The sequence below is a fragment of the Lampetra fluviatilis genome, chromosome 32, assembly GCF_964198595.1.
Source record: "Lampetra fluviatilis chromosome 32, kcLamFluv1.1, whole genome shotgun sequence".
In the NCBI taxonomy this organism is placed as follows: Eukaryota; Metazoa; Chordata; class Hyperoartia; order Petromyzontiformes; family Petromyzontidae; genus Lampetra; species Lampetra fluviatilis.
Window position 1 is genome coordinate 5,225,506 of NC_136306.1, and position 20,708 is coordinate 5,246,213.

A 20,708-nucleotide genomic window follows, 5' to 3' on the forward strand; every position below is an offset into this window, starting at 1 on the left:
GAAGTGTCTCTTAAAAGTCGGTGTAGATTGAACGCCACTGCGAATGTGCAGTGGGATGGCTTCCCAGATGGCAGGGGCTGCCGCCACAGAGAAACGACACCTGGCAGTGACGGGTCCTGGTCCTCGGTGTAGCAAACAGGTTGTGAATTGCTCTGTGGAGAGTGCTACGTTGAAGCAGCATGCATATTCCAACGCATGCCGCTGGACAGGCAACATTGGCATCATCAGGCGCATCACGCGGTGCAGCTTCTAAGGGGTGCCTGGCTGAGGGAGGCTGGATGTGGAGGTTCCTGCCATTTGAAAAGGGCCCCCGAGTAATTAACCAGAAAATTTGTAGTGTTGCAATTATTTTATATCGATTATGCAACTGAACATCCCAGCTGAAAGCTGGTGCCTTCGGCTGTGTGAACCTGCCGACCACATTGATTAATCTCCCCTTCAATGGCATCATGGTGTGGTGCAGTGGTTAGCTCATTGCACTGAATCTGCCACTCAAGTTCAATTCCTAGCCACAAGTAATGTCTGAACCCCCATGGCAGACAGGTTTTGGGCAGAACCTTCAGCAAAGGAATGACAAAAGGGCTGTAAGTGAAGTGGCAATTGAACCCATGGGGGTTGTCCACAGATGAACACTGGTGACTTGTACAGCATGCTTTCACAAGGGACCAATTTGTTAATTTGGTAATATAAGCATGATACAATGGCCATTGATTTCGGTTGTAAAAGAACATTTCTATCTCCCAGCCTTCTTGAGGTGGATAAGCTTGTTCATACCCATTTGGGACCATTGTACCATTGCTTACCAAGTCGGCCTGTAACCACTTCTATAACCCAACAATTGAATTAACTAGATTTAGGGTCATGATCCGATTCCTGATTCGATTATTTGTCTTGTTCCATCGAGTCGACTCGGTTTTGTTTGTGCCATCGCGTATGTTTGGTCCGATTATGAAAATTAGCTCAACATTTCTTTTCATAAATTCAAATGACAAGCATAATTCAATGTTTTGTATCTTAAATGCAAAAAACTCATGCATGTTTACTTACACACTTTGAAACAAGACCCCATTTTTGTACTTTCGAAACTTGTTTTGTGGCAAATAATTGACATCCCACACTTAACCACTCGGGGCAAACCCGCAGCACTGACCACACATGCAGTTGTACAAAATGTACAGGTTTATTCTTTTTTGGTGTGTGGGCATATGTCATATGTAGTACATTAACTTAAGAGCAGCACAGAGTTTGAGAGTTGGAACAAATCCTTAATGCTACACAAACCTATCCGATTCAATTAGTATACATTTCCACTTTCAAAACCACTAAATGCAGCCTTTTACACTAAATTATAACATTTTGGTCGGCTTACATTGGCCCACAAACATTAAACTACAGTATTAATGCATCAACAAACAACTACGTCAACATATACCTCTGCATTTTCCGCGAGCCAAAGCACCACTTATATGATGACATACAATCTTTACAATGGTTTACAGAATGTTGCCACAACTCTACTATTAAAAAGGCATACTTGTAACAAACTGTATTTTTTTTTTAATCTGTAGAGTGCACCCATTTTGCTTGTTGACTTGTCACGAGGTTTTTTTTCTTCAACCATGTATAAAATACCAAAAGTGACATGTAATGCTTTTAAATTTCCTGACCAGGAATATGGCTTCAGCATACCATATTTCAACCATTAAAGTTGTGTTGCGAGTAGTTTTAAGAAACATGAAACATTTTAAATTCAAACTATCAAACACCACACCAACAATAACAGCCATGCCTCTTCAGTGAATTGTGAAATGCTGCAAATAATTAAGGTTTTTTTTTTCTGCCACGCCTTACAACTCCTTTAAAAAAATCTCCTTGCAGCGACTCATTAAAATATAAAATATACACAAAAATTAGTTATTAACTTGTGACCGTAGTGCCTGTACATCTGCCTCAGACTTCAGTTGGCTAAACCGAAGAGGTTGAGGTGAGGACGGAACGACATTTAAACCCACCGGTCACAATCCCCTTGTTCTCTGCGAGAATATCACGGCATTCAAGCAGGCGAAATACAGCGCCTAGTTTTGCTTTGTACAGTCGGGATGCCCCTGAAAGGCCTCGTCACGTCGAGAGGTTTCACGTTAAAAAAACGATCAAACCTACGTCACAACTCAACCTTGGGAATCCAAGTACAGCATTACGTACCTGTACACCACCATGGGACATTCACATTCTGTGAATTAGAATGAAATGTGTTTTAAAGTGTTAACGGTTTGCATTCGTTTGTTTTGAAGCCACACGGTGGTACTGCCAGATGGAACTGAATTTCCTGTACCCTTGCGTCCTGTAATACTGTTGCCAAACAACATACTCCCAACATGATCTCAATATCACCACACAGGAGATGAAGATAAGAGGCATTTCCGTTAATTGCGTCAAGTTTGGGAAGTAAAAAAAAAATCTTTTGTAGGCAATTTTACGGTTGGGGTACAATTTATGCAAGTCAACCTGAGTGTATCGTCACGCTGCCTGAAGTTTCATAATTTTTTCCATAAAGGTCCAGAAAGTGGGTTAATGCTGCACAATGCAGGGGGAATACTTAAGTTGTGAATTTAAGCGTAAGCCTACAGCAACCGCTTCAACAGTCTTCAAACTCGCGACAACACCGCTCCTTCACAACAGGCGCTTTAATTGCCATCGTGAGAGCCACCATACTGCGTTGAGAGCAAAGAGGGGGGGGGGGGGGGAGGAAACCAGATTCTCCTGGGCGGATGGCGCAATGCGAAAAATATAAAAAAACACTTCAACTAAAATTATTACACAATGTACACGATGACCGACTTGCCTTGCCTGCTCATCCCTTAAAATTCCCCTGCACCTTTCACCCTTCCCACCGAGACAGACAGCCTCGCTCACCCCTCCACGGTCACTCCGTCTCGCTGTTAAGTGACACAGAGTCACCTTTGGGGGATGATGCTCGCGATGACTGCCCCTTCTCTCCCGGCGCTTCTGAGCCCGAGCCTGCATGTGCTGCCACTGTCGACATCGTCGAATCATCCACGCAGCCGCCCCCTGGTGGTGCCGGCGGGTTTACCGCTGCCGAGGATGTTGTTGAGGAGGAGGAAGAAGACGAGGATGAAGATGAGGAAGACGATGACACGGACACGGCTGATGCTGGCGGTGATGATGACGATGAGGTGGAGACGGACCGCGGCTTCTCTTTGAAGTCGGTGATGATGACGGTGAGGTTTCCCACAGTGACGGCGAGATGCTGGGCGCTCTTGCGGTCCACGTTCTTCAGCCGCGGCCTGCCAGGAGCGAGTGCAGGGCAAGCCACCACACGGTTAGGTTTGTGACTTTGTGACTGTTTCGGTGCAAACAGCTGTGATGAAATGGACCCTCTTTGTACTTTTCTAGAAATTACTGGCAGCCAATAGAGCAAGCTGTAAACGAAAGTTATAACCGATTAAAATTGATAACTATACTCGCTATATATGTATTCATATGTGCATCTGAGAATCAATTAGACTAATATACTCATGTAGGTGCTAGCTGGACTGTTAGATCACAGGACGTGAAAGATGGTGTTGACTTTGGGAGGCCTTAATCTCGTGGTCAATTGATCATGGCTGATGGTGATGTTTATTTAATTCACCACTAACTATTATTTTGATGCATACCACTACAGATTCCACAATCTTGACAACAATTTAACTAATTGTTGGAGGGGGTTAAATTGTTACGGTCCTACAATTGCTTGCCATATTTCTGTTTGATGACAGTTATATACTATGATACCTCCTTTACCAGTGGCAAAATATAGTAATAGGTTTTTACCCTTACCAGATGACGTCATCTGGTCCAACACCAATGGAGACTAGGCTCTAAGAAAAGCTGTCTCGGGTGTGGACCAATCAACTTCAAGGACAGTGCATATCATTATCATCATCAGAGTTGTTTCTTTTTGTTTGCATTTTGACTGCTTGTGTTGTGGTTATTGCAAACATGATGCCTTGTATAAAGGTGTCAGTTTTTGTACCAGTTGAAAGGGTAAAAACCTATTACGACAGTTATAGAGTTGCAGATAAACAATGTGGTGATATGATTGAAGCACCTTAAAACACCCGCACAGGTGGATTACATGTAAACATTGATCACTCATTATAGCAAAGATTTTCATCTTGAGATAATGCTGCAGCTCAATGCAAAAACACTCTTTGGAATTCTCAGTGTAACCGTTGATAATTATTTCTGAACGGTGCAGCATGACTAAGTTGTAAAAAACTCGTTCACAAGAACACTCCGTTCTGAAGCCCGAAATTTAAATTGGTAAGAGAGCAATTGGCTGTGTCGCCATTGAATTGGTCGTCCAAATCGTGGCGCAAGACTTTGAAAGCCCTTCCAGGACACATCAGTGATGATTACAGTATCCTGGCATTTAAGCATCCAAGTCAATTCCTCAGGGAGTATTCTACTTGGGAGATTGTTCAACATCAACATTTTCAAAATGTGTACCAAGGGGATTTTTTTACATTAATATATGTCTCCATTAGCATACATGCATGAAATTGTAAATGCCCAGATAAAAAATAAATCTCCGTGTCAGCATTAATTTGATTTTGAAAAGTGTACATTAAAAAAATATTAACCTATTTATCTATTAATGTTTGACAGTCTAAAAGACTCCATTGAGACGTTTGGCCAATTCAATTTTAAGAAGTACCCGGAGATAACCCACAACTCACACAAGGGAATAGCACTCAAATGTCCACACGTTTTCTGTACTTTCAACCAGCGGGTTTATCTACCGACCCTTGCATCCAAAGTGCCAGGCTACAGGAAAGCAGCGCCATGCCCATCGTCATCAAATAGTGTACGCAGGGGTGCAGCGTGGTCAGCATGGGCCCTGACACAAGGAATCACATGGGACCCCCCCCCCCCCCACCCGTCCAATTTCCTCCCCTCTTCTGCCTGTGCCTCTCCGGCTCGTGGGCCGTGCTTCGGTTGTACCACCTCCACATTCGACAGTTGTGCCACTGAGTGTACGGTTTTGTAGACTCGTGATACACATCAACGGTGTTGAACAATATCCCACCAGACGATAGTGTGCACCTTAACAAGTTTCACTAAAATAAGACAAATTGTGATCCCACATTATTCTGGAATTGAAGCGTTCGTGACTGCAGGAATCCATACTCTTTGGTTCTTTCGGTAAAGTCTGTTTCAGCTGTTTCAGCAGTTTCCCTGCTGTGATTGTCTCACCTGATGACGGTCGCTTGTGTTGCGATCGAAACGTCGTGATCTATTATTTTTTTTATCCCACATCATATTCACATCCCTGCCATCCTTGCATCAGGGCCACTGAAATTATTTTGGAGCCCCAGGAAAAAATGTCAGATGAGTCCCTATCCGAGGCCCCCTTGGCCCTTTCTAACACCTATTTGGATCTAAGTTCAGGGAATGGCGACCTTCTGCACCTCCCCCCACCGCTATGGCCCTGTCTCACTTACCGAGCCTTGCGGCCGCTGCTCTTCTTTCCTGGCACGGAAGAGAGCGAGTCCTTCTCCTTGTCGGTCTTGTCGCGCTCGCTGCCAGCCCGATCCTTCTTCTCCTTCTTGGGGGGCGGCTGCACCGGCGAGTACTGCTGCACCACCTGCTGTGCCACCAGCTGCGAGTAACGCGGCTTGCTGGTCAGCGACAGGTCGGAGGTGGGGGACAGTGGGGGTGGTGGGGAGGGTTCGGCGTGCAGAAAAAGGTCAGTTTTTTTCTGCTTTTAGAAACATCACTTTAACGTTTTTAAATCCGTGTTTTACTAAACCCCAAACGGATGTTGGGAATATCTCTGATGGACAGGAGGCAGAGTGCAGAAGTTAGAACCTTAAAATAAGTTAATAATTTCCAGGTCAGGGAAGCAAGACACAGATGGTTTGTACATTTGTTTTGAAGAAGAAATAAAGAATATGCAATGATAAAGACTATGGAGAAGTCACTGGTGCAGGGCAGAAGGAGTAGGGGAGATGGATGAAGAGATGGGAAGATGCGATTTAATGAGATACGAGGACGGTGGATGTGACTAGAGACGAGGTACAGAATAGAAGCGCACGGACAAAGAAAATCCAAGCAGCCAAAGCCATGTAATTATGGCACTTTGTGGCTTCGAAGAAGAAACGTCGAAAATATTGACGTATTTTTGCGCCACTGTGCTGCAATAAACCTCTTCCTCTCTCTCTGTGGAATGCACAGGAGCACATGGATTAGGGAACAAAAGTTAATCCAAGGAGACCGAAACATAACATTGTTGAGTTGGCTTGGGTAGAACACTTCGCTAGAAAGGATGATAGTCAGTGGATGAGACAGGTGTGGCATAGGATGCCTGTGATGAGTGGCATCGGCATGGGGAAGCCTTCAACCTGCAGTGGATAAACCATGGCTGGTGATATTGATGATTACAAGTGTGCATTTACATGTATATACTCTATGTGCTATGGAGTGATGAAATCGCTTCATGTGCGGGATAAGACCGATTGCGGCATCACAGAACCGTGATCGGCAGTGACAGCATGGTGAGGCATTCATCCAGCCTTGGACAGAGAATTGAGTTTTCATGTGCAGAATTAGACAGATTGCAGACTATGACGATTCTGTAATAAAACAGGTCAACTTAACAAAACATTGTCATGTGGCAGAGTACTGCATGTTCTGGCCGGCTTCCCGCTACCCACATCATTCCACGGTCTATTTATAAAATGGTGTTTGGAAATTATAATTTAATGGAAGGACACCCTGTGCCTAGGAGTCAGAAGACTGCTTCACCTGCTGGCACAGGGGCAGCATGAGCTCCTAGCTGGGCACATTATAATTGGCACAACACAGATCTCATCTACTTGGCACACTTTTGCCTGAGCTGGTTAAGCATGCTGATCAGATTCTCACCAGCCTGCATCCTTTGGCAGATGCTCATCGGATAGATTTACACATCCCCCCCACCCCCCACCAAAAAAAAAGACTTGCATTTGTATGTTGGTGTAAATTGTTCCTTCCACGTGCAAGCTTTCCATCATTAAATTCCACTTGCAAAGCGCACAGGCAAATCACGGTGGGGGGGGGGTTAAAGCGATGCGTGGCCACAAATGCCAGACCACAAGCACGCCACGTTCCATAAATAGTCGCCCCATGGTTAACCACCGGGCTAGCAAGTGCCATTACCACAGCTTGGTCTTGCATGAATTCATCTGTTGTCTGCATCGCCCTGTGGATGTATTTGGCCAGGCGTATGAAAACGCAAGTGGAGCAGCGGTTCAGGCACTGCGCTATGAACTCGATGAACCGAGCTCGATCGCTGCGCACCGTTAATATCAGTGGCAAGTGAATTATTAAACCGGTCTTGGGAAACCCTCTTTACCAGCCTACACTGACCACTGTGGTGAAGTATGGTCAAACAACACACATGGGGGAAGCCTTCATCCAGCATTGAATTGACAAAAGGGCTGAAAATGAAAGTGATGATTAAATTATAATGTAACAAAGCGGCTTTTACAATGACAACTCTGGTGTGCTTTACATGACAGCCCTAACCACTCGGTAAACAATGCTTATTTGACAACGGTCATGACACGTGCATTATTGGCCAGCTCCAATGAAATGGACCTTCAACTGTTACTGTGCGTTCAAGTGCACTGCACCCGACAGTCGACGTCTAAAAACACAACTAAATGCATGGAGCATGACCAGAAAAAACTTAATGCAGCGCACGTTTTCTTCTGGCGGCAACTTTCCTTTGTATGGACCAAGGCCAAAGACCGCCAGGCAAAAACAACGTAACAGTGCTTTCTAGTTGCAAAAACCCTGCCCCAGTGCACACACCCACACAAACCAGACATGCACGGTCCTTTTTATAGCAGTGTGGCATGCAGACATGTGTCTGGCAAAGCCCTTTCCTCCCGTTCTCACCCTACCCCCAATGCACCAGCCGAAATTTACAGCCAACCCCGACAACCCAGGGTTTGTATTTATTTATCTTAGCCACGAGCCTCTGGAGGGCCTTAACGTGCCACGTTAAATTAAACACGAGCAAACCTCCCCTCGCTTTTCTCCAAGGCAGCCGGAGTCTTGGCGTTTTTCACTCGATGCCGGCGATGCCTTGTTGCTCGAAGCTTACCGCTAATAGACTTATCGGTGCAAACCTCATCGCCGCTGCTCAGGCTGCGATTATATAAGCGGTGGACAGGCACGGATAATCGTGCCTCACAGCCTGTTGTCACTGCCAACAATACCACGGCGGCCCTTTTGATTCAGAAAAGGATGGAGGGGAGAACCAGTCGGGGCCATCTGGAGCAGTGTCTAAACACGCTTTCCCTCTGTGATGAATTTACCACCGTGAATTATTAATGTCAATTTTTTTCAGACACTCTCACTCCAAACGTTTCATCCCCATGGTACGTGCAACTAGAAGTGGCTCATTTTCACTCAGTGCCACAAAGAACGGTTTGCTTCGGCTTACTGAAAGCACTGTCAGCTTGTGATATGCCGCTTTAATCTTGCGTGAAAAATAAATAACAAAATGAATATAACAACATTATGGTCACACAAGTCAGTGACTTCCTGCTCAATTGAGGTTAGGGTAGTGCTCGTCTCTTGTTTACAGACCTTAACCATTTGTGGAAATGTAGCATTCCTATGTAGGGGTACGCTAATCCATTGACTACCACTGTTAACCTCTCACAAAGCGGTACTCCACTTTATCAACCACGGAGGGTTTAAAAGGCCATGTCGGCCAATGACAGAGACACAAACTCATCGGATTGAGAGCCACGTCAGCAGCTCTAAACAACACAACCACATACCTATTGCCCTCCACACTACAACATTCATGACATGTTCAGTACACAAAATGCCTCTGGATGTTTGCCATTACCAACCATATCCACGTGGTTTTGTGTTATGTTTTAACACCCCACAGGAGGGGGGAGCATTCAGATGTTTCCTTGCTCCAGTGAACTGACACAGAGCTCAGTGCCAAACTGTCCACCCACGCATATCCAGGTCTGTGCCAGGAGCCATATAACCAGGAAACAATGATGACGATGACGGACGGTGACCGGTGATACAACACCTGGCCACTTTTTACCACCACTGCCGCACGCGACGGCAGATAACGAAACAAGTTATCTGGTGTTGTGGACTGCCCCTGATCGTGTTTGAACAACACATGGCAGGTGCGGCTATCTTCTTGAAAAATGGAAAATGAGTCACCTTATTGTGAATGTAGTGAAGTGAAATCTGTTCATTACATACCTGACCACTGTTCATTCTACTCTTATACAGGATGTGTGAGCGCTATGCATTCAAAAACTCCTGGTGCCATCGAATAGATTGCCACACTAAACAAACAATTGGAATGTATTATTTGCCAGTTGGTATTCATACTCTTTGGTTTTTTCGGTAAAGTCACGTAGGTATAAAATAAACTCACGACGTTTCGGGCGCAACACAAGCGTCATCATCAGGTGACTTTACCGAAAAACCAAAGAGTATGGGTTCCTTTAGTCACGGAAGCTTCAAATCAAGTTGTTATTCAGTGCCATAAAAGAGAGACTGATCAAGTCACTATACAATGAGCACCTACATTTGGCAGCCTATGTATGGATGGTGATCTACTGTAGGTGTAGAAGTCATGTCCTTCAGTTTGTCCATCTGTTGTGCTAGATACTAACGACAGCACAAATCTGATTTATCAAGCATCTAAACATGACTGACTCTCAAGTTATTGCACACCAGGGTTTCCCAACTAGTCTCAGGCAGGCCACATTATAATACAGTAAAACCTTGGATTGCGAGTAACTTGGTCTGCGAGTGTTTTGCAAGACGACCAAATTTTTTAAATAAATATTAATTTGATAAACGAGCGAGGTCTTGCAATACGAGTAGTACGTGTTTACGCTTTGTCTGCCGAGCGTCACGTGATCACAACTGTTATACGAGTGCTTTGATATACGAGTGCTTTGATATACGAGTGCTTTGATATACGAGTGCTTTGGATTACAAACACGTTTCCGGAAAGAATTATGCTCGCAATCCAAGGTTTTACTGTATTAGCATACGCATGTAGGCCATGTGTCATTATATGCCATGTGTAACCACTAATCTATACCTCATCTCCAGGTCTCTCATCTCTCTCTCTAGTTTATCTCACGTTCAGGTCACTAACCTGCATCCCTTGCCCACAGCTTTCTCATACATCGCTATTGTTTATCCCTCGGCTCACCAATATTCATCGCACGTTTCAGCTCTCTCATCTATAGCTCATGTAGATCTCTCTTATCTCACAAGTGTGTATCTCGTGATGGCTCGACGAGACAGCAACTGCCTTTGCAGGCCGCGAGCCGCCAGTTGAACAACCCCACTGTACAAGATGGAGGGCGTGCACTCCATGGGGTTCAGGGAAAGTGTAGAGGTTTTTTGGGGTGTGAAGGAGAGGGTGAAGAAATGTTAGGATATGGACTGAAAACTACAGTACTGTGATGGTGGAAACAACACAGAACAACAGTGTCAATAATTATAGGCATAGAAGCACGAAGCCTTAAACCTGAACAAGGGAAAGGTCTTATAGCAGGGTGGACAGCCAGAGGAAGATAATTCAGATATTGAAAGCATTAGTAGAGAATGAGCGACTTCCCGATGAGTGGAGGTGGTGTTGGCAGACTAAGTTGTAATTTTAATGTGTACAGCGTCCAAATGCAATTACTACGCAAGACACTGTACAAAAAAGAGATAAGTGCTTTACAGAGAACTAAAAAAGGAGGGATAGGCAATATATGTTTACAGTAAGGTGTAGCTAAAGATACTCTAAGGCGAAGCAACAATCAGTTCAAAGAGGACAAAAGTACAATCTTGAGACCTGGAGTTTAACAGGGACGAGGAGTCGGCAGCACAGATGACATCGGGAAAGGAGTTCCAGACTACAGCAGCAGCATCCAAGAAAGAGCAGCACTCCTATCAAGCAGAAACTGAATGAGACACTGTGGGGAATGTACCGGGATGAGAGTGGAGAGGTATGTGGCAGCAGGGCTTAATTACAGCCAGGTGTGTCCACGTTCGCGACCCAGAAAATTTCAGTCACCCGGTACACCACATCGAATAAACATCTCGTTATAGCTTTAGCTACTGGTTACGTGCCTACTCGTCCACCTTTGACCCGGAAAATATTCAGAGAGAAGCCCTGGATGGGCGCGAGTCCACCCTTACCGCGTGGAGGTCCCCTTGCGCACGTCACACATGCTGCACTTGAACGCCTCCGCCTTGTTGCGGTACGTGCACACGCTGCAGTCCCAGAAGCCGTCGTCTTGGTGTTGAGGTTTCGCCGCTCGTTTTGGTCTAAAACAATGAAAGAGCAACGTGAACGTATTGCAGGCAGGCGCAACGAAAAAATCCTATTACCAAAATAACCAATATACACCAAACCTCGGAAGCTAAGCATGTGTCTGTGCCTGGATAGTGCTTGGATTGCTGTCCTCACACAAAGCAGGTTTTAATAGGGTTACAGGGATATTTTGTCAGCAGAAGGTAATGGAGCGAAATCTATTGTTGGTATTGTGATAAACTCCTAAAGCTATGCTCCCTGCCTTTACCACACAGCGCTGACCAGAATGGAAAAGTCTGGTCAAATAACTCCCATAGTGTGGGGAAGACCTCTTCCAGCAGTGGATTGGCGAAGGGGTGGGCCAGGGCCAGTTCAGATATCTCCGGCCAATGATGGTCGGCATGAATGGGAACAGAATTGAGATCGCCAGGTTCATAGATTGATGTACTAACCACTACACCACCTCACGACTGTGTATACAAGCTAAATGGCTCAAATGTCAACATTATTAGACTTACCTATACCAAAACAACATAACAATCGCTTCCTCCTAAACACACAGTGAGACTAAGGAAACCGTATTGAGCTTTGGCTTTCCACCAACACCAACTTGTTGCAGTACTTGGATGAATGACATTGTCAGCATGAGAAGTTATTTTTTTCAATTAACTTAAATCGGTGCCTGGCTCATTTACCAGTTTGCCGTTCAGAGAAAAATTAAGGCAGGAACTGCTGCTTGAAGCACGGCATCCTATAATACATTTGACCATTGTTGGACCGCATTGGTATGTGACCTTATGACCTGTGCTGCAGACATAAGGACCCCATTGTAAAACTAACGGTATGCGGCAGGGTTTCACTCCCATATTTCCTGCCCGATGCTTCGCTTTACATTAACTGGGTTTTTTTACCCCGACAATTTAGGGAAGAACACTCACCACAGCAAAAGTGGCGTAGTGAGCGTTTTCGAACTTGAGGATGCCCGCACAAAAAAACCCCACACAATTGAAGCACTGCGTGCCCCCTACAAGTACATTCTCAGTACCCCGCGGAAATGTTTTTGGGCTCACACACAGCCATGCTGAGACACAAGCAATGAGGAAGAGAAAATAAGCAGTTTATTTAATGACCCAAAAATTACTATACTCATTCGTTCAGTCACAAAAGCTTCAATTCTAGATTGACCCGAAAATGTAGAGGGTATGAAGAGACATAACTTGAAGATTGGACCGCAAGGCCCTGTACAAGTGTGTATAGGCTTAAATTGTAGTTCGGCAAGTTCAACAAACTTGTTGTGTATGTGATTAAAAACCAGTTGCATATGTGGTTAAGCTTTATGGACTATCATGAAACGAATTGAAATATTAACAGACACTGAGACATATGTGAGAAAGCTGGGTGGTTGGTATTCAGAATGAGGTAGACACTACTAACTTCGTATATGGCAGCACCACGTCTCTATTTGCTTATATAATTGCTGGGGAAAGTAATGATACCTCTCAGGGCATGAATCACCCATTCTATTGTGTTCATGCCGTCTTCCCTTCAAAAGCCAGGCCACTGCCAGGAACTCATGCAGGTAGGTAATAAATATTTGCAGGCAGGTGTGAAGGTGTCAGGTGTACACCGTTAAACAATAAAATGAACCAGGGATGTGCATTAACATGTATTCACTATTCCTCAACTTTACTAAAACCACTTCTCCAAGTATCCTCTTATTCACAAACTCTCCCCTCACTCGTTTACATCACTCCATAGCTTTCTTACATCATTCTGCTCCTTTCTACCATCAGCCTTCTTCATACTAACCATCCTTTATTAGTTTTTTGTATATTTTTTTTCACTCCAAAGCCTCTCATCAATGTGATATGGTGGTACAATAGTTAGTGCACTGCACTATGAACTCCACAACCAGATTCCTGGCGACAGCTAGCATCTTTTGCGAGTGATATGGGGTGTCACTGGAACGAGATGTTAACTACCTCAACTAGTATACAGGAGGTCGTGGGTTCTATCCCGGCCCTGATGCCCGTATATTTAGAGTTTGTATGTTCTCCTCGTGGTCGCGTGCATTTTTCTCCGGGTCCTCCCGTTTTCCCCTCCACATTGAGAAACATGTGTTTAGAGTATCTGGCTGCTATACGTTTCGACATGATAATTCACTTCATTGGGCTATCATTTGTGGCCAAGTAGCTTCTGAAAAAAAACCTTACCTGGTATAAAAAATGTTTGTTTAAATACCCGAATCCCTCCTGGGCACCCACCTTTTACCGACCCGCACTGACCAGTGTGAAGTATGGCCAAACTATCCTCTCACTACCCCTGCCCCCTCTCAGCCTCTATCCTCACCTCTACCCTATCCCCTCACTCTTTCTCTTTCAGCCTCCCCCCTCATCTCTACCCTACCGACACCTGACTATCTCTTCACCCGGTACACCACATCCGCCCCCCCGCCACCGTTCCATTCCCTGGCTACCACATTCAGATAAGCCCCTCCCCCCCTCCCCCTGAACTTGTATTTAAGAGCTTGTCTCTTGGATTTTTCCTCACTTGATACAGGAAATTTAGCTGTGACGGTCCCACCTGATGACAGAGACTTGTGTTGCCTTCGAAACGTCGTGATTTATTATTTTATTTCTATTATTATTTCTATTATATATATTATTTATTTTTATTTTTACCTACGTGACTTTACCGAAAAAACCTAAGAGTATATCTCTTCCTTTCATAACCTCTCCCCACAATGTTACCCTCCCAGCCTTTACCCTCTCCCCTCACTCTACTTTCCATCGTCGGCTCTTCCCTCACTCCTACCTTCTCCTTTCCTCTCGCGCGTATCCTCCCAGCCTCTATCCTCACCTCTGCCCTCTCCTCACTTCCTTTCTCAATATCTACCCACTATCTTCACCTCTCACCAATACAACCTCCTCTGTCTTCACTCTTCCCGTCTCGGATTCTTCTTCACTACCCCTCTCATCTCACTCTAACCTCACAGCTTCTCCACTCACCTCTCCTCTCGTTCTTTCTCTCTCGGCTTTCCTATCAGTTTCTCCCCTCTCTCTCGTCCCGTCATCACAGGCGGGCAATTGTAAAGCACCAGTGGACCCCCCCCCCACTTTCTGTGCGCCACGGTGGCGAGATTTTAACTACCTAGCATGGTATACAGGAGGTCATGGGTTCGACCCCGACCCTGACGCCTGCTGTATATTTGGAGTTTGTGTCTTCTCCCCGTGGTCGCGTGGATTTTTCTTCCGGTCCTTCGGGTTGTCCCTCAACGTTTAGAAACATGCGTTTAGAGTATTTGGCTACTATAAATGTCCACATGATAATCCACTTCGTTGAGCTATCACTTGTGGCCAGGTCGCTTCTGAAAAAGAACGACCCCATGAGAGAATCCGATCCTGGTTTGAGACAGCATGAATTATCGAGAGACCTCTGATAACCCCAAAGAGACCCCAATAACCCCGTGTGCGAGAGAGACCCTGGTCCCGGATGTGGCAGTGCTAATCATCGAGAATCCGTGATCAATACACCATCCGTGGATGATACAGTCTGGAACATTGGGACCCACGTGAGAGACCGCAAACCGGTCCAGAGTTAGACCGTCTGAATCATCGAGATCCCGTGAGAGAGAGACCCCGGACCTGGGTAAGAGTCAGAATCAATGAGGTCATGAGAACCCGGATAACCGTGAGGAAGCTTCAAGTTCCCCGTGGGAAACATTGGTTCAGGGGAAGAACATTGAAGTCATTGGCACTCGCACGACCGCCATGGCACGACCGCCTTTGGAAATCGCAGAGCGAATGCGCGCGGGGGCGCCGTTGCTTGGCACGCCATTGGTCGACGGCGCAGGCACCGGGCCAACGCGGCGATCCCAATGGTCAACTGCGTCTCCTTCAACCAATCAGGGCTCGGGAAGCTTATCCGCGCTACGAAATCTACTCCAATTCGCTTCTCTATCTCTATGGAAGGGCCATTACCCGAAACGTCGCCTGTTTTTTTTTTCCTTTTAGGTCGGTGATGTTACGGGCGAATATGTTGAGTTTGTGTTGTTAGTTACTTGCGCAGCATCACAAACAATAAAGGTGATCGCCTTCACCCAGTCCCGCTCCGTCCCGACAAACACTTAAAACCCGCGACGAGGCACGACGGATTCGCACATTTCGCTCGGCAGAATCCGTCAAAAACAACAACTAAAAGCGACGGAAATCGGAAAGACATCGAGTGAAATGGCCTCTTTACCTGCTCAGGGTTCTTCTGTCGCCCATGGCGCTGGAGCGTGCAGGGGGGAGCTACGCTCGCCTCGCCTCGCGGGGATCGCAGCCGCCACCACCGCCGGATGACGTCATCGCGCCGAGTTACGACCGCGCGTGATAACGTCAGAGGGCGTGACTCCGCCCATGCATCAACGTCACCGGGTGACGTCATCGCGCAACTTCCCACGTCTCAATTGTCTCCGGTGGGAGGAGGTGATGACGTCATGGCGCCGAGTTACGACCGCGCGTGACAACGTCAGAGGGCGTGACTCCGCCCACGCATCAACGTCGCTGGGCGACGTCATCGCGCAACTTCCCACGTCGAAAGTCTCGGGTGGGAGGGGGTGACGTCATGTCGCCGAGTTACGACCCCGCGTGATAACGTCAGAGGGCGTGACTCCGCCCACGCCTCAACGTCGCTGGGTGACGTCATCGCGCAACTTCCCACTATGAGAGTCTCGGGTGGGAGGAGGGGGTGACGTCATGGCGCCGGCGTAAGACCGTACGTGATGACATGATGAGACGTGACCCCCACACACGCATAACACGTGCAACCTGAATATATAACTCAAAATAATAATTGGCGTTGTGGAGAATATACGTTAATTAAAAAAGGCAGACAATGCCTTCCTTCATATATCTGTCGTTTCATATTTCACAATGAAAGTTTTACTTTATCAACCCATCAGCCGCACGGCCTTCTGGGGAGTGTATCATTTCACAGCAGCATTGATTCAAGACAAAGCAAAACCTCTGGACTGGTTTCGACATTCAGTATCTCATCAGCAGTCACGTTTGCTTGAATACATTCGAGTGAACTGTGGATCTGATGGGTCCGATAGATCGACAGAAAATGCGAATTTATATCGTCTGCTTATTTACATTGTAATTAGGGGCCGTCCATAAATGACGTCACGCGATTTTGAACGATTTTCAACCCCCACCCCCTTCGTCACACGGTGTCACAAAAAGTCAGACCCCACTCAAATATGACGTCACAAAGCTCTGCCCCCCCCCCCCTCCCAATTTTTTAAAAATATGCTTCAAATCGCTTTAAACTATTGTCATTGTAGTGCGTATTTAATGTGGCGCTGCACTCTGATGTTGTAAGAGAAAACATTGAAAAAAGTCTATTTAATTCAGTAGAACGTGTTGTCGATATTTATTTAAAGTTGCGCATTTTGATGTGACGTCACAAATGTCTGACCCCCCCTCCCCCCCCAGGTGCGTGACGTCATTTATGAACGGCTCCATACTTCACAACAATGCAACATGTGGCTAGTTCACCGGCGTTGGTGTAAGGAAACCTGAACTCTGCTCATGAGACACCGTGCGTGGAAATCGGTGCAGTCTTGCACGTGCTGGATCACTGCTGCTGAAACTATTCACTTTCTAAAATGCCGTCGAGCCTTTAACTACTTTTGTTTACGTGGAGAAATATAATATTGTATTGAGTTAACTCGTCTTTATTTTTTATTTAAATTTTGATTTCAAGCTTTCGTGACTGCAGGGATTCGTGTTATTGGTTCTTTCGGTAAAGTCACGTAGAAGAGAAATAATAATAAAATAATAAAAATATTAAATACAATTCTCACGACGTTTCGACTGCAACACAAGCAATCACCATCAAATTTGAAAAAAAGAAAATGTTCTTGCTGTGGATTTCACACCTGATGATGATTGCTCGTGTTGCAGTCGAAACGTCGTGAGAATTTTATTATTTAATATTTTTATTTTATTATTTCCCTTCTACGTGACTTTACCAACAGAACCAAGAATATTTTAACCTTGTTGTTAAAGCTCTCTCGCTGGTTCAGCAGTTTCACTGCTGGATTATATTTTTTCCGCCTGAGGACGACCGGTTGTGTTGCGATCGAAACGTCGCGATTTGTTTTTACCGAAAGAATCAAAGAGTAACTATTTTGAACGTAAACTTCTGGTGACGTCATTGTGTTGTGACGCCATTTTACGTTACAGGTGTGCGTGGGGTTTTCGTGCAGGTCACTCATGCAAATGAGACCTGGATCTTGGGCCCTTGAGTTCTCACCGGGTTAAATTAAATAACCTTGAAAATGGATACACATTCCTAATGTGGGTCAAGGAAACATTAAGTTCCAATCACATATTCATGGTTCTTACGGTAAAGTCACGTAGAAGGGAAACAATAAAATAATAATATAATTAAATAAGAATATTCTTTTATTATTTCCCTTCTACGTGACTTTACCGAAAGAACCAAGAATATGAATCCCTGCAGTCACGAAAGCTTTAAATCAAAATTCCAATCACATGTCAACAATTCCCGACGTTGGCATTTTTACTGGGTTGATGGCGTCACACCAAGCTTGGTTGATGACTTTCGTGATGACGTCATGGGCAATACTGGAGGGGGCTCTCACACTAGCCAGACGTCATGTCTTTGCTTATGCGCTATGACGTCATATTCCGTTCGAGTTCGTCCGAAGCGAAGATGTCGTAACGTCATGACGTCATGGATGCGCGTGGTGTCACAACGCAGAGGTCGTTCACGCGAGCGCCCCCGACAGTTTCATTGCTAAACTTCCCGTTAATTCTAATTGCTCGTTAAAAAAAAACACTAACTTATTTTATACACGATATGCGGAATTATAATATTTTTGAATTAAATAAAAAACAACATCGTATACAAAATGATGTGATTAAATTTTTCATTAATTTGAGATAATCAAATAATAAAAATAAAACAATACAATTCTCACGACGTTTGATTGTTTTATTTTTATTAATTTATTATTTCCTTTCTACGTGACTTTACCGAAAGAACCAAGAATATGAATCCCCGCAGTCACGAAAGCTTTAAATCTAAATTTGCTATAATCGTTAAATTGTACTTAATGCAGTACTTCAATCACAATATGTATTGTGATTATTATGAGTGAGTGTACACATACTCTTAGGTTTTTTCGGTAAAGTCACGTAGGTAAAATAAATAATAAATAATATAAATAATAATATAAATAAAATAATATAATGTACACATATTACGAGTCTAAAACTATATCCACATAAAAACGTTCTAAAATTTTCAAGGATGTAAATTTAGCTTGAGACTTATAATTGGGATTACGTTAAATGGGTTACACTCAGTAAATATGGAACGTTGGGCCAATAGTTCGATGATTCTATAATTGCATTACTCGATAATTACCTGCAAATTACACAAAGCAGCAATCATTGCCCCCCTACTGCGAAAACGTGCACAGGAGCCTTCTGAAACTGAGTCTCATGAAACTCGGAATAAGAATGTTTATTTATACTGCAGGAATCCGATGAACTCTAAAGCTCTTTTTGACAGATGCCCAGTCGGGGCAGGTCAGAACGTTACAACAACAAACAATACAAAAAACACGATAGGAGTGTAACGTATAGGAAATGTAAACAAATAACCTTAAAAAAATACTAATAAAACGAAAGTTTGTTTTCTTACCAGGTAAAGACCATTGAGATATTAGCTTCTTTTTCAGACGCGACCTAGCCACAAATGATAAGCTCAACAAAGTTGCTTATCGTGTGGAAATGTATCGCTGCAAAATATTCGTTGAACTGGAACAGTTATCCTCTTGCGTATGAAAATGTTTAGATGTCAACAATGTCTGGTGTCGTCTTGCTATTCCTTCTCCGCAGTGCACCTGAGTGATTGTTGTTGTTGCTACTTTGTTGACTCCTGCAGTTTTACTATATGGTCCACACCCTGGGTTGTTACGGCCACAATCACACTAAATTTTCCATTCATGAGCACGGTAACAAAATCATGGACAATAATAAGATGTATAACATTTCAACCGCCAGTAAATGTCATAATTTATATTGTCCCCTCCGCTTCTACGGAGTGTGGACCATCGGGGTAAACCGGCATTGCTAAGCAACACTGCACGTGAAGCACCACGTGCAGTCCTGGGTTGCGTAATTCTCGCGTGGCTTTGCTATGGCTCATGTGGATGTAGATTGTAGAGCAACAACAAGACTTATTTTTTTTTACAACGAGGGGTGATTCAGCCAGACGAATGCGTCAGGACTTGGCGGAGTGGTGCATCACTGCGATGACGCCTCCTTCGTTTTTGTTGTGTGTGAGTCGTGTGGTACTGCTTATGGATTATTGGATACTGTCGAGCGACCATTGCAGATTATTTAGTTGTACAGGGTGCTCCAGATGTCTTGTGATCCCAATTTTAATATCTAAGTTGTAATGTCTGTGTACCAATTAATGTATAATGTAATATTAGCGATATAAAATTTTAAAATAAATGTTGGGGTCAATTCATTGGGAGTCACTAAACGTCTGGACCACCCTGTAGGTGGTGTAGACATTCAATTGCACTGCAAACGCGATTAATGACAAAAAGGAAAACATTATTTTGGTGATGCTGCGTTGCCACTGGTGCACAAACACAAGTTACCACATTCGTTCATAATGTTGTGACATGAATATTAAAAAATAGGAGACGTTTTAGGTAATGCCCCTTCTCTTAATAAAACATTACACTTAGGGTGAATTCTACATGCTATAAAGAAGAGCAATTTCCCGAATCGTCATCTCTTATGTATTTAATTTTTGTGTTATTAACCAACGTTTTGAGTTTTTTTTTCATGACAAAAATTACTATATTAACATTACAAATAAACAATACTAGACCTGGCATTGGCCAAACATCCCAATGTACAGCAGGACTCTCCTGAAAAGGGCCTTGAGACTTAGTGAGGCTGTCCTGGATAAATGGTATAATTTGGACCTACCATCAGTGTCAGCCATAATCCACTGCTGGATGAAGGCCATCCCTAATGCTCCTGCTAATCAACAACATACCAAGGTCTTGCAAATACCGTGGTCTTTATATTATATTTATATATAAAACCCCAGTGGGTCAGGCTGACACTCTTACGATTACTGGGGTGCAGTACCGAGTACATCCCCCGAGTTAACGTGATGGAGGTGAATGGGTTTGTGTTCACTCCTACAGCATGTTTAATCCATGTGCCTGGATGTCTTCCCTCCAGGGGGGTACATAGCTGCCAAGTCAAAAACAATGACTTCTTGAGCTCCTGGCGGGTTGAATGCC

At 44.5% G+C, this 20,708-nt stretch overlaps 1 protein-coding gene across 1 annotated transcript; it reads right to left on the minus strand.

Annotated features, from left to right (window-relative positions):
* Nucleotides 1-1,067: 1,067 nt before the first annotated feature.
* Nucleotides 1,068-15,802, minus strand: LOC144943675 (YY1-associated factor 2-like). The gene is made up of 4 exons (XM_078871381.1): nucleotides 15,599-15,802; nucleotides 11,242-11,370; nucleotides 5,508-5,684; nucleotides 1,068-3,305 (listed from the first exon to the last, which is right to left on the minus strand). The coding sequence occupies exons 1-4, from the start codon at nucleotides 15,622-15,624 to the stop codon at nucleotides 2,924-2,926; spliced, it is 714 nt and encodes a 237-aa protein (XP_078727507.1). The 5' UTR covers nucleotides 15,625-15,802; the 3' UTR covers nucleotides 1,068-2,923.
* Nucleotides 15,803-20,708: the final 4,906 nt, after the last annotated feature.

Excerpts from the sequence above, each read along its gene's own strand:
- LOC144943675 (XM_078871381.1), bottom strand. The coding sequence starts at position 15,624 with ATGGGCGACAGAAGAACCCTGAGCAG. Across the intron at positions 11,371-15,598 it reads GACAGAAGAACCCTGAGCAG|ACCAAAACGAGCGGCGAAAC; the intron begins GTAAAGAGGCCA and ends TCATTGTTTTAG. Across the intron at positions 3,306-5,507 it reads AGCAGCGGCCGCAAGGCTCG|GCCGCGGCTGAAGAACGTGG; the intron begins GTAAGTGAGACA and ends CGCTCCTGGCAG.